This window comes from Schistocerca americana, chromosome 7 (assembly GCF_021461395.2).
Source record: "Schistocerca americana isolate TAMUIC-IGC-003095 chromosome 7, iqSchAmer2.1, whole genome shotgun sequence".
Classification (NCBI taxonomy): domain Eukaryota; kingdom Metazoa; phylum Arthropoda; class Insecta; order Orthoptera; family Acrididae; genus Schistocerca; species Schistocerca americana.
In genome coordinates this window covers 590,076,098-590,094,770 of record NC_060125.1, presented here as the reverse complement: position 1 = coordinate 590,094,770, position 18,673 = coordinate 590,076,098, and the positions used below count along the sequence as shown (strand labels likewise).

General features: G+C 36.7%; 1 protein-coding gene across 1 annotated transcript in view; it reads left to right on the top strand.

Annotated features, from left to right (window-relative positions):
* LOC124621999 (T-complex protein 1 subunit beta) overlaps window positions 1-18,673 on the top strand; it is a 46,513-nt gene that overhangs the window by 8,740 nt on the left and 19,100 nt on the right. Inside the window, exons 4-5 of the mRNA XM_047147546.1 lie at window positions 10,448-10,650; window positions 15,633-15,861. Of these exons, the coding sequence (XP_047003502.1) occupies window positions 10,448-10,650; window positions 15,633-15,861 (432 nt within the window). The remainder of the gene's footprint in view (window positions 1-10,447; window positions 10,651-15,632; window positions 15,862-18,673) is intronic.

Below are 18,673 nucleotides of genomic sequence, written 5' to 3'. Positions count from 1 at the left end.
GTCCCTGTACACACTTGTCCTGAGGACTAAACTCATGCACAAAGCTGTAGCCTTCTCAACAATAGAGAAATTCCGCGTGTTTATTATTTTAATTTTTATCATTTTGAACTTGTAATGATGTTGTAATGAGAAAAAACCTGGATATCAATGGGCATTTTTTTAACATAAAACTAAAGGAAAAGCTCCTATTGTTTAATATTTTACCATTGAAATAAATAATACTACCTAAATATAGGGTGATAGTGTTAACTAAATGTAGGTTACAGCTAAATTTTATTACAATGAAACAATAAGCCAATTAAATAGGCAACAACATCAGATCAGTTGCAGTGTAATGTGAATTATTTCCTTATTTTCAAAAATCCGTACCTCCGTTCACAGTCAAATATCAATGATGAAATTTTTAAAGCACTTTGCTATCATATAGGTGTATGAAGTGTGCAAAAATCAATTTTTTTTATATTCAGCCCCACCAGAGTTAACTAGCCCCAAACTTCACAAAAAATAGAGATTTTCAAAATTAAAAAAAATTAAGAAAACATTTGTCAGTGTTCTTGCTCTGTATGAGGCTAGTTGTTAATGATATCTAATTAGAGTAAAAAAATTCACACTGATAAATCACTCCTTGGTAGTTATTTTTGGGTTTAAAAAGTGGATTTTCTACACTTTCAGCACCAAACTTGGAGATAATGTTGACTGGTTATTTTTGAATTTAAGGTGTTTTGGGTAATAAACGATGTTGTAGAGGAGACTTCAGTCATGTCAATTGCAATGTTGTAGCTTAACTCAGTGCAGAGATTTCAAATTGATGCAGATTTCTCCAAATTGAAAAACCGTTGTGCACTTGGAGATAAAAATAGCCAACATTCAGTAATGGTGCAAGGTAATTTTAAACTGTTTTGAACTTCTCAATTGTAGCTTAATGATACATAAAATAATAAAAATATTTAAAAATGGTCAAACAACCCTCATTGGATCACTTCAAATGGACGCTAAAGCAACTTGCATTGCTTCAGTATTCTCTGGGAACAAATAGCTGAAGCTGCTTCACTTCTATAGTAAATCTTTCTGTACAAACTGATCATACAGCCTGTGAATGGTTCTCTTACAAGGGGCCCACTGTGTGTTAAACTATTTTTGGAAACCACCTCAACCACCTGCGAGCTGCAACAGGACTTTTCATTTCATGAAAAAGTACCACAGCTGCTGATCACTGCTGTGTTTTTAGTTGTTCATTGTCAGCCATGTAAACACTAGTCTCCTGTGAATTATGTTTCAATTTACAACTCATTTCTTTCTCCAAGCTCTGTTGCTACTGCTGTTAAAACGCTCAATGGAATATCTGGTGCAACTCAGAAATTATGTACGGAACAAATTGTACACATTCCAGCACTACCCTGAACCTGCCAAATATTAACAATGTGTTCCACCGTTTGAATTTATGGGAAATTGAACCTACAGCTTACTAACTGTGAGAGCACTAGTACTCGTTGATGATGACTCCTGTATCAGTTGGTGCATTAAGTCAGTAACAACAATGTAGGGAATAATAGATTGCTACTTGCCATAAAGAAGACATGGTAAGTTGCAGACAGGCACAATCAAAACACAAATCTTTCAGCCATAGCCTTCGCCAGCAAAAGAGAAATAGAAAAATAAGCAAGCATACCTCACGCACACATGACCGGCAACTGGGGCCAGGATGCATTCTCTGTTTCCCTTTTTTTGATGAGGGCTCTGGCCAAAAGCTTTGTGTAAATGTCTTTTAATTGTGCCTGTGTGCAACTTAACATGTCTTCTTTATGATACATAACAATCTATCTTTCCCTACGTTGTTGATAGTCCTACATCTAAATATCCCCTTTCTTGGACACACATTAATTAATATCTCGGTTGTGCAACAATTTATAGTCTTCTTAATTTTTATATGAACGCTGTTAAGTTGGCTTTAGTTTCATAAAAAGTCATAGCTGGCTAGAATTTTTGGAACGGAATGAACAGTAGAACATGAACCCTGAGCTGCCTGTTTTAGATTCCGTGTAATAATTGTTATTTACACTAAAGTCTTGAAACTTGGTACAGCTGTGTTATTTCATCATGTAATCAAGTGCTGAAATTAGAAATTTCTATAACAATACAAACGATAGTTAATCTATTATGAATAGGGATGTTTTTGTTCCAAATTTGATTTTTAGCAAATAATTTAAAAACTAATAGAGGTAGTGTAATGGAGTCACATAGTTAAAGTTGTTATGTCAAACTGAGGCTACATATGAATTTTGATCTTTCGGTGTCTGATATTTAGCACTTCAATTTTTTGTAAAAACGCCGATTTTGACCAAAATATTGCGCTCCAGTCAAGTTCAGTCGTGTAACTTTTTATTGCTGAGACTTAACAGTGTTGACATTAATATAGTGAAGCATACATTGACAAAATTTGGAAAAGTTATTTTAATTTTTAATCTCACTCTTAGATTAGGGTGCAATCCTTTGTATGCTAAGCACACACACCTTACGTGGCCCTAGTGGTTGTGAACTGGGGCAAGTCTCAGCACACTCACTCACTCACCTCTGTATCTCTCACAATGATATAGGACTTGTTTTGCCACAGCATTGCCTGCATGCCAGTTACTCTGTCTCTCACAATTCTCAATAAACTATTCAGTGAAAAAAAATTTGCTTCTTTCCTTACTTGGAGTCCCATATGTCTGCTTCATCGCGAACTGACTTATCTTCTCGTTAATGGTCTTAATTATTGTGATGTTTCAAAAATATGTGGCCACCATATGAAATGCAAATAGTTTGCAAACAATAGGATTCACTGTGAGTTAATGTGTAGTGCATGCTAGATTATACATTGTTGCAGGGTAATTCCATGTCAAATCAACACTGTGATTTTATTCACCATCTGAAATTTTGATGAAACTTGGTGCAAAGGTAGCAAACACATAGATTAAGAAAAATACCCAATTTTGTTAAATCAGCACAGTAATTTTACTCACCAGCTCAGATTTTGATGAAACTTGGCGCAAAGGTAGCAGACAGATAGATTTAGAAAAGTAACAAATTTTGTTAAAATCCATTGACTCATTATGAAAATACTGCGATGTAAAGTCTTCAAAAATCACTGAAAAACCCTACATCACCATAATTTCAAATTGCTGTAGGAACTCTCCTAATTTAGCTAAAATGGTTGGAGATGTCAGTTTTCAGCACTTTCGATGAGTTTCCTATGGTATACAATTCAATATGGGTTCAAGATGATTTTTTTTTTAAATTGGCGTTTGTCTGGTAATAAATGTGCAACCAGTCACTTTTTTACGATTTATTCAACCATGAACATGTTTTCGAGCCACTGCAGGCTTACTTTCAGATGGAGATGTTACACAAGCATTATGTTGTTGTGTTGTAACTCCTCCATATGAAGATGAGCCTGCAGTGGCTCAAAAACATGTTCATGGTTGAACAAATCATAAAAAAGCGACTGGTTGCATATTTATTACCAGATAAACACAAATTTAAATAAGTCACAGTTCATCATCCACAATGGATATACTGAAATTACCACTACCTCGCCAGGTAAAACGAACACCTACAGGAACAAAAAGTTTAAACTGATAAAATTCACCCAAGCTGTCAAGTTTAATGAGATATGTCTAACTGAAAACGTCATTCCAAACCACATTAATGTAAAGATCAATAACAGCAAGTCAGCACAGAAGGCCAAAAGAAATTGTGGAATCTTATGGCTAAAATCGGAAATAGGAAAGCACTACAAACAGACCAACCGACCTGACTAAGCAGCTGTATGAGTTGCACTTTGAACTATGTGATGTCATCGACCCAAGTCGCCTTACACAATTTCTTGACAGTGTTGATGCACAGGTTAATAAAGTACAACTGGAAGTAGAGTGAAAGCAAAAGAAAAAAAGTTTCAGATCTGATCTTGTTGTACACCACATAAATTTCATCATAGAGTTGTGAATAATACTGACATAACTTTTAACAGTAATTAGCTGAGCCTACTAAACAAAGGGCGGAAGCATGACATTGCTCTCAATAAGAAAAATATCAAAAATTTAATCATTAGAACCAAAAATGGCCTGTGCCACAGCCAAACTAAGCCACAACACACAGAACGCCATAGCACATAAAGCAAACCGAATTATAAAGAAAAATCTTATAGAAAATAAAAATTCAAAATCAGCCCACTGTGGGCACATAATACTTGCAAACATCAATAAAAAACTTACTAGTCATGAAGCCCTAGTAATAAAAAGCAGATAAAAGCAACAGGGCAGTTATCGTGTACCAAAGAGACTACAGTAACAAAACCCTTGAATTTTTTGAATCTAATAATATCACTGAACTACAAACAGACCCCACCCAAAAGTACCAAGAGAAGCTGAAAAGACGACTTAAAAACCGCAGTTTTCTACTGACCAGTAATGAAGCTCAGTACTGTGTTACAATGAATCCACAGACTCCTGGGTTAAGGTCTCAGCCAGAGATTCACAAAACTGGTTGTCCCATATGTCCAGTACAGTAGACAGTCCAGGATACAAACTTCATGATATACTGAAGAAAAATTACACCTTTGAAAACAGCTTTTCAATGAAAAACAGTTTTGAGTTAATCAACTACATAATCTAATAGTGCCAGACACAGCAACATTTGCCTCCTTTGACATAATAAACCTCTGCACCAATATCCCCTGCAAAGGAACTCTCGCAATAATACAAAAGAATCTAATCAAATACAAAAAGCTAAACAATACAGAAATTTATGAACTCAAGATGTTGCTTGAATTAGTCCTCTCACATAATTACTTTTCATTCAGTGGCAAATATCAGATGCAAAACAACGGTCTAGCAATGGGTAGCAGCCTTGCAGGCTTGCTTGCTGACATATTTATACATAATCTGAAACAAGACTTCTTAACACACCCACAATTTACTGACAAAATTTTGTACTATAGAAGATGACACAATAGTACTTTTCAAGGGTCCAAAAGAAGAAATAAGTAACCTAGCAGAGGAAATGAATAAAATGCACCCAAATATTAAATTCACAGTTGAATACCAGACCACTGATGGGATAACTTCCTTGACATGACTATCTTCACTCACATTAACAAGCATACTTTCCAAATACGCAGAAAACCCACTACCAGTGATGTTACCATTAACAATACCTCATGCCACCCAAACAAACTTAAAACTGCTTTCATCGGGTCATCTGTAAACCATATGCTCCGCACCCCAATCAGTGAAGAAGGTCCATGTAAAGAAATGAACATACTTAAATCTATAGCCCAAAATAATGGTTATAATGCCTCTTTGATAAACACTCTAGATGAAAAAATCCATAGTAAACTCAAGCAACCACCATCACCATTACAAACCAGGAAAGAAATACCAAAACTTGTCTGTCTTTCATTCCTTGGCAAAGTGTTATATAAACTTGCAAATCTCTTCACACCGCACCACATAAAAATATCCTTCCACACTGACAATAAACTACAAATCTCAGCAAAATCACAGTGAAGCACTAAACATAGTCTTCAGCCTGTACACACCCTTTCACTTCTGCAATGTGTTGTTGCAATTTCTTCAGATGCTGTTGTGTTATTGCTTTCACTGACCATTTACCAAGTTCATCAATGAAACTGTCAAAGGCAACAGTTTCCTTAATTTGTTTATTTTCCTCCCATGTCACATATTTCTGCAGAGTTAGCTGCTGTGTCTTCCAGGCCAAGTGTCTGTAAAGACAGTCTTCCCTTTCCAGGACAGTCACCACATTCTTGATACAAGCGGGTCTCTCGCTATGTGTCACAGACCACTAATGACTTTACATGCCCAACCAAGGTGTCATATGTCACATGCTCCAATAAGTTCTTCAAAGTTACCACACAAAGTTCAAAATTTGCGAAGTACACACATAAGCAGACATCTCTAGGTGGGTGTGGAACTACCCATTAGGTTGTATTGCATATAATTTTGTTCTTCCAATATGTGAAGTTGTATAGATGCTCTTATAAATTGCAAAAGTTCCTTTAATACTGCGAGTCATGTATCTCTTCACTTTCACAACTTTTTGACCTCAACTGTTACAGCTATAGTCTTTTTTGTTGGCACTCTGACGAGAACAGTCCCATTTATCTTCCACATAAAATGACTGCACTGTTTGAACTTGAGCTGCTTCTACAGGATGTCCATAAAAGGGATCTGGTCTTCCAAAGACTCCTTTTACAGATCTCACATTTCTTGATTTGACCATGTGCTTTGATACTGATGGAACATGGTTCAAAATTGTTTTCTTTGAAAATGTCTCTGGAATAATAGTTAAAATTTGCACCTTTTCACTGCAAGATGCACAGTATTCAACAGCTGAATTGATATTTGTGAAAAATTCCTGAAAAGAGTGCTTTGGTTCATTTTCTTCTGAAGATGGAATTTCTACTTTAAAGAGTGTGGTCAGTTTTACTGTAGTGTATTTATCCACAGCTTTAGTAATATCTCTGCAGTTTGTTGATGCATAGAGCTTATGACTCGACTTCACTGACCATGATTTCTTAACAGGACTAATACCTACCTCTGCAGTTGACTGAATCAGGGTATTTAATTCTTCCTCTATTGATGCAAAATTTGCATCATATGCACCATGGGAGACATCACCTTGTACAGATACTATCATTGTTGTTGTTCTGGCAAAACATTTGGAACACAAAAAGTCGTCACTGGAAACATCTTCACTTTGAAACAGAGTCTTCAAACGAGAACACTTATTCCCAGCCTCAACATAGTCTGTTTATCCTTCTATGGATATGCAGTCAGCACACATCACTCTCCTGTGGCCCCAGTCAGAAGACATTTCAAACAGTCCTTTTCACAAAACATACTGCAACTGTGTCAACTGGCAAATTCCTCACAAAAAACACATAACTAATTGGATTGTCTCAGATTTCTTAGAAGCCTCTTCAGTAAACAAATTATCACTGAACAACTACAATACAGACACCTGCAATGAACAACCATGGCAAAGATACTGACAAGAAACTACAACAAACTGTAAGAAATATCTACAACAATGAAAGTAAAAAGAAATAACTGCAACAAAGTGATAAGTAATAAATGGAACAAAGACAATAGAAATAAACATTGTAACAAAGAAATTAGTAAGAAACAACTTCAGTGAAGACATACATTACCCTTGGAAGTTAAAAAAAGATTTTTTAAAATAAAACCTGTCCAACTTAAAAGTGGGAAGCTCTCCTTTACAGAGAATATAGTACTACATGGTACTAATCAACAGGAAAAAAATCTAACTTTTCTGGATTGGCATTTTTGAAAAAAAAAAATCTGCGAATTATGAAAAAGATTCAAAAGGTGACAGTAAAAGAGCTTTGACAGATGTGTCCAAAGATACCATTGTAACCACAAAGCAATTATCTTTCAAATAAAACAATTCTAATAAAGTATCTGGAACTGTTACAGAGATAACAGCATCTTAAAAATCTTTTCTGATAATCGCATCTTCAAAATGTTCGCAGTGTCATCTTTGGAGGCGTGTATCTCAGCGCAGGAATTTTTTTCGGAGAAAACAAAAAAATATGTGTTTATTACTTACTCCTGAATTTTAACATGTGCTAAATTGAATAACATCTGAGATTATTAAGGTACCCTCCCCCCTGCCTGAAGTGATACAGATTATGTGTCTATAAATTGAGAGAATGTGAGTGCTTGAAATGTGAGAGGGCTGTGTGACAGTCATATTCAGCACTGTTTATGATTTGTTAATTAACCTTAATATCAATTTGTTTTCTTTGGTCCTTGCCAAGATATGTAATTTATTGTTCCTGAAAAGAAAATGGTAGCAGTGAGTGTTCATTTGGTTAATGATGCAGTTCCTTCCTGGTGGTTTAGTATTATTATGATTATGAATCCTAAGATTGATTTGATACAGATCTTCATTCCTTTCGTTTGCCAGCTATTTTCTTCATTCCAATAGGACTACTGTGTACTACATCATCATCGAACTGTCTTACGTACATATAGCTAACCTGCCCTAGCAATTCTTTTTCTGTCATTCCATCAGTGACAGTTTTTAGCAACAACTAATGTTATGAGGGTGGTTCGAAAAGTTCTCAGAATCACCACGGGAAGTCAGCACTAGTGCAATGAGTTGTTCACTTGATATTCATTGGACTGTTGCCTGTAAACACGTGCCATGTTAGTGCTCTTGGAAGAGGGCTGTGGTGGTGACGTGGCTCTGTTGTTGTTCCCGTGTAGTGATTTGCGAAGATGGAAAAAATAGAGAACAATTACTAAGTACTTCCTAAAGAAAGGTGTGAAAGCGAAGGACATTCGTGCCGATTTCCAGAATACACTGGGGAACTCTGCTCCTTCATATTCAACTGTTGCCATGTGGACAAATGAATTTAAATTTTGTCGGGAGAGCTTAGATGATGGTCTGCGCAGTGATTGGCCAAGATGTGTCAGTACTCCAGAAATCATTGCAAAAGTGCACAAAATGGTCATCGATGATCACCGATTGAAAGTGCGTGAAATTGCTCACGCTTGCCAGATATCATCTGAAAGGGTAGATCACATTTTAACTGAAGAAATAGAAATGAAAAAATTATCTGCAAGATAGGTGCCGTGCCTTTTGACCAGTGCCTGCACACATGTGCCGCCGCCATGGCAGAATTACATGAACTAAGGTGTGAATTGTTGCCACACCCGCCTTATTCACCTGATATGGCTCCATCAGACTTTCATCTCTTCCCAAAATTGAAAATTTTTCTTTGTGGACGAAGATTAGCATCAAACAAAGAATTGGTAGCCAGAGTTGACAACTATTTTGCAGGCTTTAGGAAACTCATTTCCGAGATGGGATCAAGGTACTGGAACATCATTGGACCAAGTGCATTAATCTACAAGGAGACTACATTGAAAAATATAAAAAGTTTCAGTGATGTAAGTACTTTTTTCCTATTTGGTTCTGAGAACTTTTCAAACCATCCTCGTGTCATACATGCCAGACAGTTCACTTTTCGATGTGTTATACTCATTACTAAGGATTTTTTTTATTTATCAGTGTCTCATTCTTGAGCCAACTAATGTTCATTGATCTTCCGGGCTTTTGAAATGTTTCTGATTGCTTCATTTCCATCCTCTCTGTGGTGTATGCTCAACAGTACTGCTGTGCCCTTCAAGCACTTCCCATTTTTTTTTGTTTCATTAAACACAAATCTAAAGACAGTATATATGCACGGTGACAACTGTATCAAAATTCTGACACTCGAGCAGTGTATGGCTGAAGGTTTGCAAATTGCCACCACAATGTGTTCTCATCCTTTCTTTGGAAAGTAATATTCTTTGCGAATTCCCTGTTACCCCAAAATATTGTTACACAGCAGAAATGTATTGCGGGCAGATGTAAAATTTTCTTATAGTGCCCTTCAGCCAACACCAGGTTAGCACAAAGAAGACTAACGCTCGTGTTTGGTCCCCTCCCCCAGATCAACCAACCCATTCAACACCCCATGTCCCAATCAAAATGACAAACAGGCAGAAAGTTGATACTGCTGATAGTAGTACAAACTTGGAAGAGAGAGCCTCACCTCTCACAAGTGAGAAGCTGAAATCATAAACTTAGCAACTTGACCTCAGTGAGCGGAAGACTTCACATCATTGTAACAGCACAGCTTGATTTCATAAGAAGGAGTAAAAGTTTCACAAGAACACCTATTGGCTTGCTGATATGGTGAAAAAGCAAAAAACTGAAGCCCTGAAAGCCATTCATATGATATACAGTGGCTATGAACACTGCTAAACAGTGCTTGTCTGTAAAGGTAGACATTGTCTGGAAGCTTAGCAATATTTTCAGTCTTGTTTACATGAAATCAAAAACTGAATGCCTAAATTCTATGGTGAGTTGTTACATTTACTCCTTCCATTACTTCTCTGAATTACAATTATTGTTATCAAATGTCTAATGATATGTGGCACATGAAAACTGGGGTTGGCAAGTAGTTACAGTTTTACATTCCCCATTTTTTTCATGGCATTGAGGCAGTAACCGAACTGAGGACATTAGAAAAGTAGCGTATGTATTGAATGACATAACAAGTATACATCATTCATCCTCTTCCTCCTCCCACTAGATAGATGCAGTTAGTAAAATATATTTTTAAAATTCTCTAAGTCATGAACAAACTGTGATGGCACCCCCATCACACCTAACTGAGCCATAGACTTGGGCTTTATCCAGATAACAAATTCCACCAACTGTATCTATATGATCTGTACGACATTGTAACTGTGAAGCAAACTTCATTCTATTGAAATGTGCAACTGTTCTAAGAACATAAGCTAACACATTATGCTATTAGTTTATCTTTCCAGGAAACCATTAATATGATTTTTCTTTTCTTATATTGTAGTGGTGATGAGGCAAAATTTCATCAAGATCTCTACAATATTGCATCAACTACCCTTAGTTCTAAAATTCTGTCGCAACACAAGGATCATTTTGCAAAGCTTGCAGTTACTGCTGTGTTGAGACTGAAAGGATCAGGAAATCTTTCAGCCATTCAGATTATAAAGAAGACTGGTGGTTGCCTTGAAGACTCATTCCTCGATGAAGGTATGTTACAAATTCTTTTTTGTGCTATTTGTCTTGTGTAGGTGTTAATATATGTTACAAAAATGTTCAGGTATTCGGCCAAGCAAGTGATGTCAGCCAGACTGGCTGATATTCCGGCAGAATGACTTCCTGTCATCTTCAGGCAGTCCTGATTGGTTAGTCATTAGCAGGCTCAGGAAAAAATTGTTTGATTTTGTAGCCAATTTCAGTGTTATTTTTTGCCATTCGGTAATATTTTCTGAATGCATGTTTTTCAAATTTCTTCTTTGTTTTTGTCTTATTTCAGCGCTACATTATAAATGATAACATACCTCTCAATTAAATTATATTTGATAGACATTGAAAATAAATTTTATTTCAATTTTTGGACAAAAAAGAAATCTTCCCAACAAATATTTATAATTGTTGTTTTTTCTCATTTAATTGTAATCCAGTACTTTGTTGAGAATGAAAATATACCTCTGTTGTATATATTAGATTAAACTTAAAATTTATTTATATTACTATACAGAAAGATAAAACATTTATACAGGGTATGTCAGTTAAACCTGCATTTATTATTAGTGCGCGGAAGCATTGGAAGTAGTGGGGGGCGAGTAACCAAGGTGACCACTGCGTTCCCCAATACAAAGCATTTCAGTTGCCCTGGAGCAGTGGATTAAGCAGCAGTGGTCGTTTGCAGTGAAAGCGTTCTACCAAAGCGTTAGCTATGTAGCCACTCAGCGTTGTTTCCTGGTGCATTTTCAGATTAATCGTAATAGGCCAGTGCCTTTGGTTAACTCTATAAAAACTTGGGTCGAAAAGTCTGAAAATGTTGGTGAAACGACAAGGAAAAGAGGTGGCAGAGCGAAGACAGTGCATACTCCTGAGAATGTGGAACATGCAAGAACTGCTGTGGGAAGAAGGCCCCGGAGATCAGCGCGTAGACAGATTATTGCGCTTGGAATTTCTGATAGGACTGTCCGAAGGATTTTGAGGTTAGACTTACCGTATTTACTTGAATCTAAGCCGCACTCGAATCTAAGCCGCACCTGAAAAATGAGATTCGAAATCAAGGAAAAAAAATTTTCCCGAATCTAAGCCGCACCTAAAATTTGAGACTCGAAATTCAAGGGGAGAGAAAAGTTTTAGGCCGCATCTCTAAATCGAAACAAAGTTGGTCCATTGTAATATGAGACACAATTTAGGTCGAATGAATGACGATACAGCTACATTAGTTTGGTTGGAGTCGTAAGCTTAGCAGTTAAGCTTTACCAGGTAGCCATTGCTATGCGTCAGGCGCTCCATCCATATTTATACGGATACCCTTCCTTTTTCACGTGCTTCGTCTGGTTTGAACTGATTGCTTATTTTTCTTTGATCTGATAGGCGCGGTTTTCTTTGTTATAGGTGTTTACATCATTCTAAGCTGAAAATGCATTACTGTACTGTGTCATGCATTGTTTGTCGCATTCTGATAGTGCATGTTTACGGCCTGTCACCGCTCGCGGCATGGCTTGCTTTTGTGCGCTCCACCGCCGCTTACAGTTAAAAAAAAAATGAAAAAGAGAGGAGTCGTCTCATTAGCGAAACAATGACAAGAGACTGCTATTTGTTGTTACTTACACTGCTGTTTTCTTTGATAATGATCAACAAGAACCAAATAATAGACTGCGTATGATAGAAAATGTTCTGAACGAGAGTTTAGCGAAAATTTTTCTCCGTTTGAAAATCTTTGCAGGCGCCTCTTTAGTACATTACATTCTGCACAGAAATTAGTCATCTTAGATTTAAAAATCTAGTCAATTTCCGTGCTTCATTTCTGACTGTATCACTATTAGGCATTAGAATAATACGAATATAAACATGACATGATATCTATATTCTTCCGCATTTGCTGTTGTCTCACTAGTTTCGTAGTTTATTAAGCAGACAGGATTTAAATGAGATAGCAGCAAACTCGAAACAATACATGTCAAAATGTTTATGTTCATATTATTCTTATGGTGAAGAGAATACTGCATGTGATTCACAATTCATAAAATTTCCTATTAGCGACCATCTCTTCTCACAGGTAAGAAAAAATTCAGAACGTAGAGTTGGCCATATTGACAAACATCCCAAACAGTCTTGCCAGTCGGATTTTTGTAGTACATTGAAATGCTGCTACATTCGAAGATGAACAATATGGAATTTGTATTTACTTTGTTGGATAATATATCAAAGTACAGTGGTCGAAACTCGGGGCGGAGGAAAAAAAGCTCGTCTTCCACTTTTTTTAAATTTATTTACTGACGCAGAGGTCTAGGCGCCAGTATTTATCTTTGTGCCTACAAACCATGCCTGTGTAGCGCTACATATATTCGACGGCAGAAGTTAGTTGTGGCGGCACCCACCAACATTTTTCAGAACTTCCTCTTGCTTTGCACTCGATTCTAAGCCGCAGGCGGTTTTTTGGATTACAAAAACTGGAAAAAAAGTGCAGCTTAGATTCGAGTAAATATGGTACATCACCACCCATACAAAATCCAAGTGGTTAACACTTTGAATAATAATGACTTCGTGGTCCAACAGCATTTCTGTACAAGTCTTTTGCAAATGATTTAAGAAAACGAGGAGCTTGTTCACAACCTTTAGATGAGTGACGAGGCACAGTTTCACCTTAATGGATATGTGAACAAACAGAACTTTAGATATTGGAGTGATCAGAACTCTCTCAAGCTCTATGAGAAACTCCTCCACTCAGTCAAGGTAACAGTTTGGTGTGCAATGTCCTTATCGGGAATAATAGGCCCTTATTTTTTTGAGGACGAAAGAGGGCAGTCTGTTACCATGAATGCTGAGCACTATTCAACAATGTTGAGGACATTCTTCATACCTCAGCGTCGTCAGTCAATATGCAGTGAATGATGAAATATTATTTCAACAAGATGGAGCAACATGTCACACAACCCATGTGAGTATTAATGTTCTCAATGAAGTTTTTCCTAACTGGGTGATTTCCAAGAATGGAGTGATTGCTTGCCTCCTCCCCCGACCTTACAGCTTTCTGTTTCCCCCCTCCCCCCCCCCTTATGGGGTTACCTTAAGTGTATGTAGGTAGACCTCATAATGTTGGTGATCTCAAAGCAAGAATTGGGCTGGAAATCTAGAGAATTCCTCAGGGTATGCTCTGTCATGTGATGGATTGCTTCGTAAATTGCCTGAGAGTATGCCGTGATCGAGAAGGATGTCATCTTGCTGATGTTATTTCCAAACAAAGAAAAAAATGTTTTGATGTTTCTTAAATGCTTTTCAATGTAGAATAAGAGTGTGTGAATAAAATTTTGATATCTGCATCCGTGCGTATTTTACATTCATTTAAAAATGCAGGTTTGACTGCCGTACCCTGTATTAAACCAATAGATTTCCTTGTTCGAGTGTCAGTCACAGTTCTTTGAATACTGACTGGTGCCCGAACAACAGGGAACTGACATGCTTTGAGACTAGAAAATAGTGTGTTGATAATGACTAGGCACTAGCTGAAATCTGGATTTGCCAAATAAAACCTGCAAAAGGAGGACAACTGATTGCTGCGCTCTATAATTTATAAATCATATCACAGTCGCTGAGTGCACCCACATTCCTAATGGAAGGTAACCTGATGAAGCTGGAAACTAGTTTATCACGCTATGTACTATCAGTAAACACAGATTACCTTGGATGAATTCATTCATCCACTGGCGAAAATCTTTATTTTTCCAGTTTGTGAAGCGAAATGTTCAGTTTCGAAAACGTTTGCACAGTCCTTCAAGCCAGGTGTTTGCAGTAGTTTTCATTTTTCTTGGGACTTGAAAGCTGTCCCTGATCGAAGCTTGCACTTTGTTTTCACATTGGAAATCCTGGATCTATTTCATTTGTACTTCTCATTATGCACATGTTTCAGTACATTATCTTTTCTGCCCCAAAATATCTTGATGTTGCAGTATTTACAGAATACTGTATATTTATTGGGAGCATACAGAACATCAGCTTCAAACTTCTGTGTTCTTTCATTGGTAGTAACTACATGCTTCGGCTTTTTTTTACAATTATGGAAACTATTTCTGTGAACGAGATCAAAGTAAACAGAAAGAAAATACAAGAAAACATAATAGACACTACTGTGCGCTATTTGGACAAAAATGTGAAACAGAGCAGCTATTATGCACGGCCAGAGATCTTGGAGTGAGATGAATTTTGAGTTAGTAAATATAGTAGTAAATAATTCGTTTTTGGCACAGAAAGTCATCAAACTACTTTCCGTGGTGATGTCCACACAAACCAGTTGCTATTAAACAACATTTTCGGTGGTTACTATATATGTTTTAAATTGAGTTTACACTGTGATAGGAACGGAGTTTTTTGTCCTCCAAGTAATCTCAAAGATGTATACTTGATTTCTTTGGTCTTCCATCAGACACTTTAAATGAATTGTAAGACATCAGATGTTTTTGTGAGAAATGGTCATTTTTATAGTTTGTGAATTTGAGGCTTAAGATCCAGTTTTAGTGTTAAATAACTTATTAGTTACCATTAGCAATATACTGCTGCACCAATATTTTTGAAATTTTTATACAGAAACTGGAAAAATGCCAAATTTCACGATAGCTTGTTAAAAAGAGCTAATTTTGTGATATGTTGCTAAAAATGTTTTTTTGTCCTCATGTTGTAGTTAATGCGAAAGTTTCCTGTCCCTAGTCATTAGTAATCTGGCTAAATATCTAAAAACATTTTGAAATAATCATACAGAAAAGGATAGATTGCTACTCACCGTAAAGATGACATACTGAGTTGCACAGGCACAATGAAAAGACTGTTACACATTTCGCTTTCGGCTGACGATTTCATTATAAAGGGAGACACGCACACATAATTGCCATCTCCAGTAGCTCAGACCATCGAAGCTTCCTTTTATTGTTAATATTTTCCATTGTTCAAATAATTGTATGCCGGCAAAGCCTATAATAATATACATGTTACAGGTTTTCTGCTGGACAAGAAAGTGGGTCTTCACCAACCAAAACGTGTTGAAAATGCTCGAATACTTATTGCAAATACGCCAATGGACACAGACAAAATCAAGGTCTTTGGATCACGGGTACGAGTAGATTCTATGGCCAAAGTTGCAGAGATGGAACTTGCCGAGAAAGAAAAAATGAAGGACAAAGTAGCCAAGATCTTGAAACACAATTGCAATGTGTTCATCAACAGGTAACATTTGCATTGCTTTCATTTTTAGAGACAATGTTTCATTATACTGATAATTCCTAAATTAGAGAAGTTCTCTAGTGGATTTCATAAATATTAATTCTGATTTTGGCAAGTTTGTGCTCAGTGATCTGATGTGAAAGTTCATCCTCAAGAAATGCGCTCATGAGTAACACTTCTTTAATCCACAGCAATATTATTTATAATTATTTCATGTCTTTCACCATGTTTTGTATTGATGTAAGTTCCACTTTACCCAGTCTAGGTAGTGACCAAAATCTCAGTGCACCTTTTAGAGCTAGTGAGACTTTTAAGTTTCATTTAAAAAAATATTAACAAGTCACTCAGACTAGCTACACTATTCAAACAAATAAGTTGTAAATGTCTGTCAGCTCTACTGGAATTTTGTCTTCTGAAAGTAAGTATTGACCAGATATTCTGTTTCTTCGTGGGAATATCAAACTTCACTTGATTGATGAAAGAGATAAGTACAGAAATTTTAAAGAAGAGAAGTAATTGCAGCAGTATAACTAACATAGAAATGTAAGGAATGTAAATCAAAATGGTTACAGCAAAAAATGTGAGGAAATGGTAGATTAAAACTGTTTCCCAGACACTGACTCGAACCCATAACTTTTCATTCTGGAAACAGTTCCCGAGGCTGTGGCCAAGCCATTTCTCTGCAGTATCCTTCCTTCAAAGAGTGCTAGTCCCGCAACATATGCGCAACTTAATGAATTTGGGAAGGCAAGAGAGTGATGATGGTGGAAGTAGAGCTATGAGGGCAATGAGTCGTGCTGGATAGCTCAGTTGGTAGAGAATTTGCTCGTGAGTGGCAAAGGTTTCAGGCTCAAGATCCGTTCCTGATGCGGTTCCTCACAGACCTTAGAAAGATGCCCCACTATTTCTTCCCTACAGAAGGAAATACTAGCTCCGAAAGCTGTGACATGTATTTTAATGTTTCTATTGGCAGTGCTGCAATTTCACTTCTCGAATGTAACTTCTGGCCCAGCAATTGTCTTGTAATTCTGTAGTTTTCTCAAGTGAATTTTCCTTTTTATTCAAGAACCACGTTGATTCATATGAAGACAATGTGCCAGAGGACAAGTTAAGACCAGTAACATGCTGTCGGAGTACTCCACTAATTTTTGAACAGAGGTCAGTCATATGTCACCAGGATATTCAAGAACCAAAGTTCTTGGGAGAAAAATGCAAGTGAAAACATTGTTGGTTGTATTATGTTAACAGAATCTTGCATCGGTTCTTGGTGGAACAACATTATAGTAAATTAAAAGCACCAGTTTGCTTTTGTTCCACAGTATTACTTTTATTGTGTTAAACCGGTTTTTGCCTTACAAGGCCATTTTCAGACAGTTACTGAGTATTGTAACCATAGAAGTTACAATGTTTGCAAATAACATTGGAAGAGAAGTAACATGTCTAGACTGAAGCAGAAACATACAGTAAGTAACATCTTTGACAGTGTGGTGGTAATGCAATGAAAAAGTAGGAAATTGAACAATAAATAAATAAAAATGGAGTAACAGGAAAAAACTTTAACACAAAATAGGAACAGCATGCCTGCATAACAGTTTATATTAATAAATAAAACTAATAAAATGAAATTAGTACTTGACAAGGCTTCATCAGGAGGTATAAAGCATGGAGAGTGATACATAAACCAATTAAAAGAAGAAACAATAATCAATATAGCTACAGAATACATAAGGAACTTAAGCAATATCAATAAGGTAAACAGAAATAAATAAATGCTGGGAAGTGGAGGAGTCTGAGGGAACATACAGTAAATGCAATCTTTGAGAGTGTGGTGGTACTGCATTTCAACATTAACATTATATTCAAAACTCTGGCTATGTACAATTTGCATTAAATAAATGAACCAAGTAAAATACAAACTATATCTGATGAGACAACTACAAGAGGTGTTAAACATGGACAGTAATACAAGTACCAGTTAAAAGAAAGCCCTAACTACGAGGGCTATCCACAAAGTACATTATGTTTTGGAGTTAAAAATAAATAAAGTATTGGAATTTTTTTTTATTATATACAGATGAAAGCCACACTTAAATACTACTTTTCTACATAGTTGCCATTTAAATTAAGGCACTTATCGTAGCGATGGACGAGCTTGGAAATTCCTTCGTCATAAAATTTGGCCACCTGCGCCTTCAACCACGTGGTTACCTCTTTTGGGACAGAAAAGGTGTGATTTTTGTGGATTTCCTGGAAAGAGGCACTACAATAAACTCTCAAAGGTATTGCCAAACTCTGCACAACCTCAGAAGAGCAATACAAAACAAGTGCAGGGGAAAGTTGGGCTCAAAGATCTTGCTGATTCACTACAACGCCTGGGCCCACACGGCAAATGCCGCTTGCGAAGTTCTCGAATCTTTTAAGTGGGGTTGTTTCCTCATCCGCCGTACAGTCCCGACCTGGCACCGAGCGACTTCCACTTATTCCCAGCAATGAAGAAGTGGTTGGCTATGCAGCGTTTTGATGATGATGCACAGCTTCCAATACTTTATTTTTAATTCCAAAACGTAATGTACTTTGTGGATAGCCCTCGTATTAAAACTACAGTACGTATGGAATACATAGACAACTTCAATAAAACAAAAGAACTTAATGAATACAGGAAAATGGGAATATGTAGGAACAGACAGCGTGGGAAGTAAAGAACACCAGAGATGATTATCTGAAGTTTAGGAGAGGGGAAGTGTTGAGCTGTGTCTGGTCATTTAGGATTAGATCTGGACTGTGGGCTAGGCATTTGTTAATTTCCAGGGCTTCC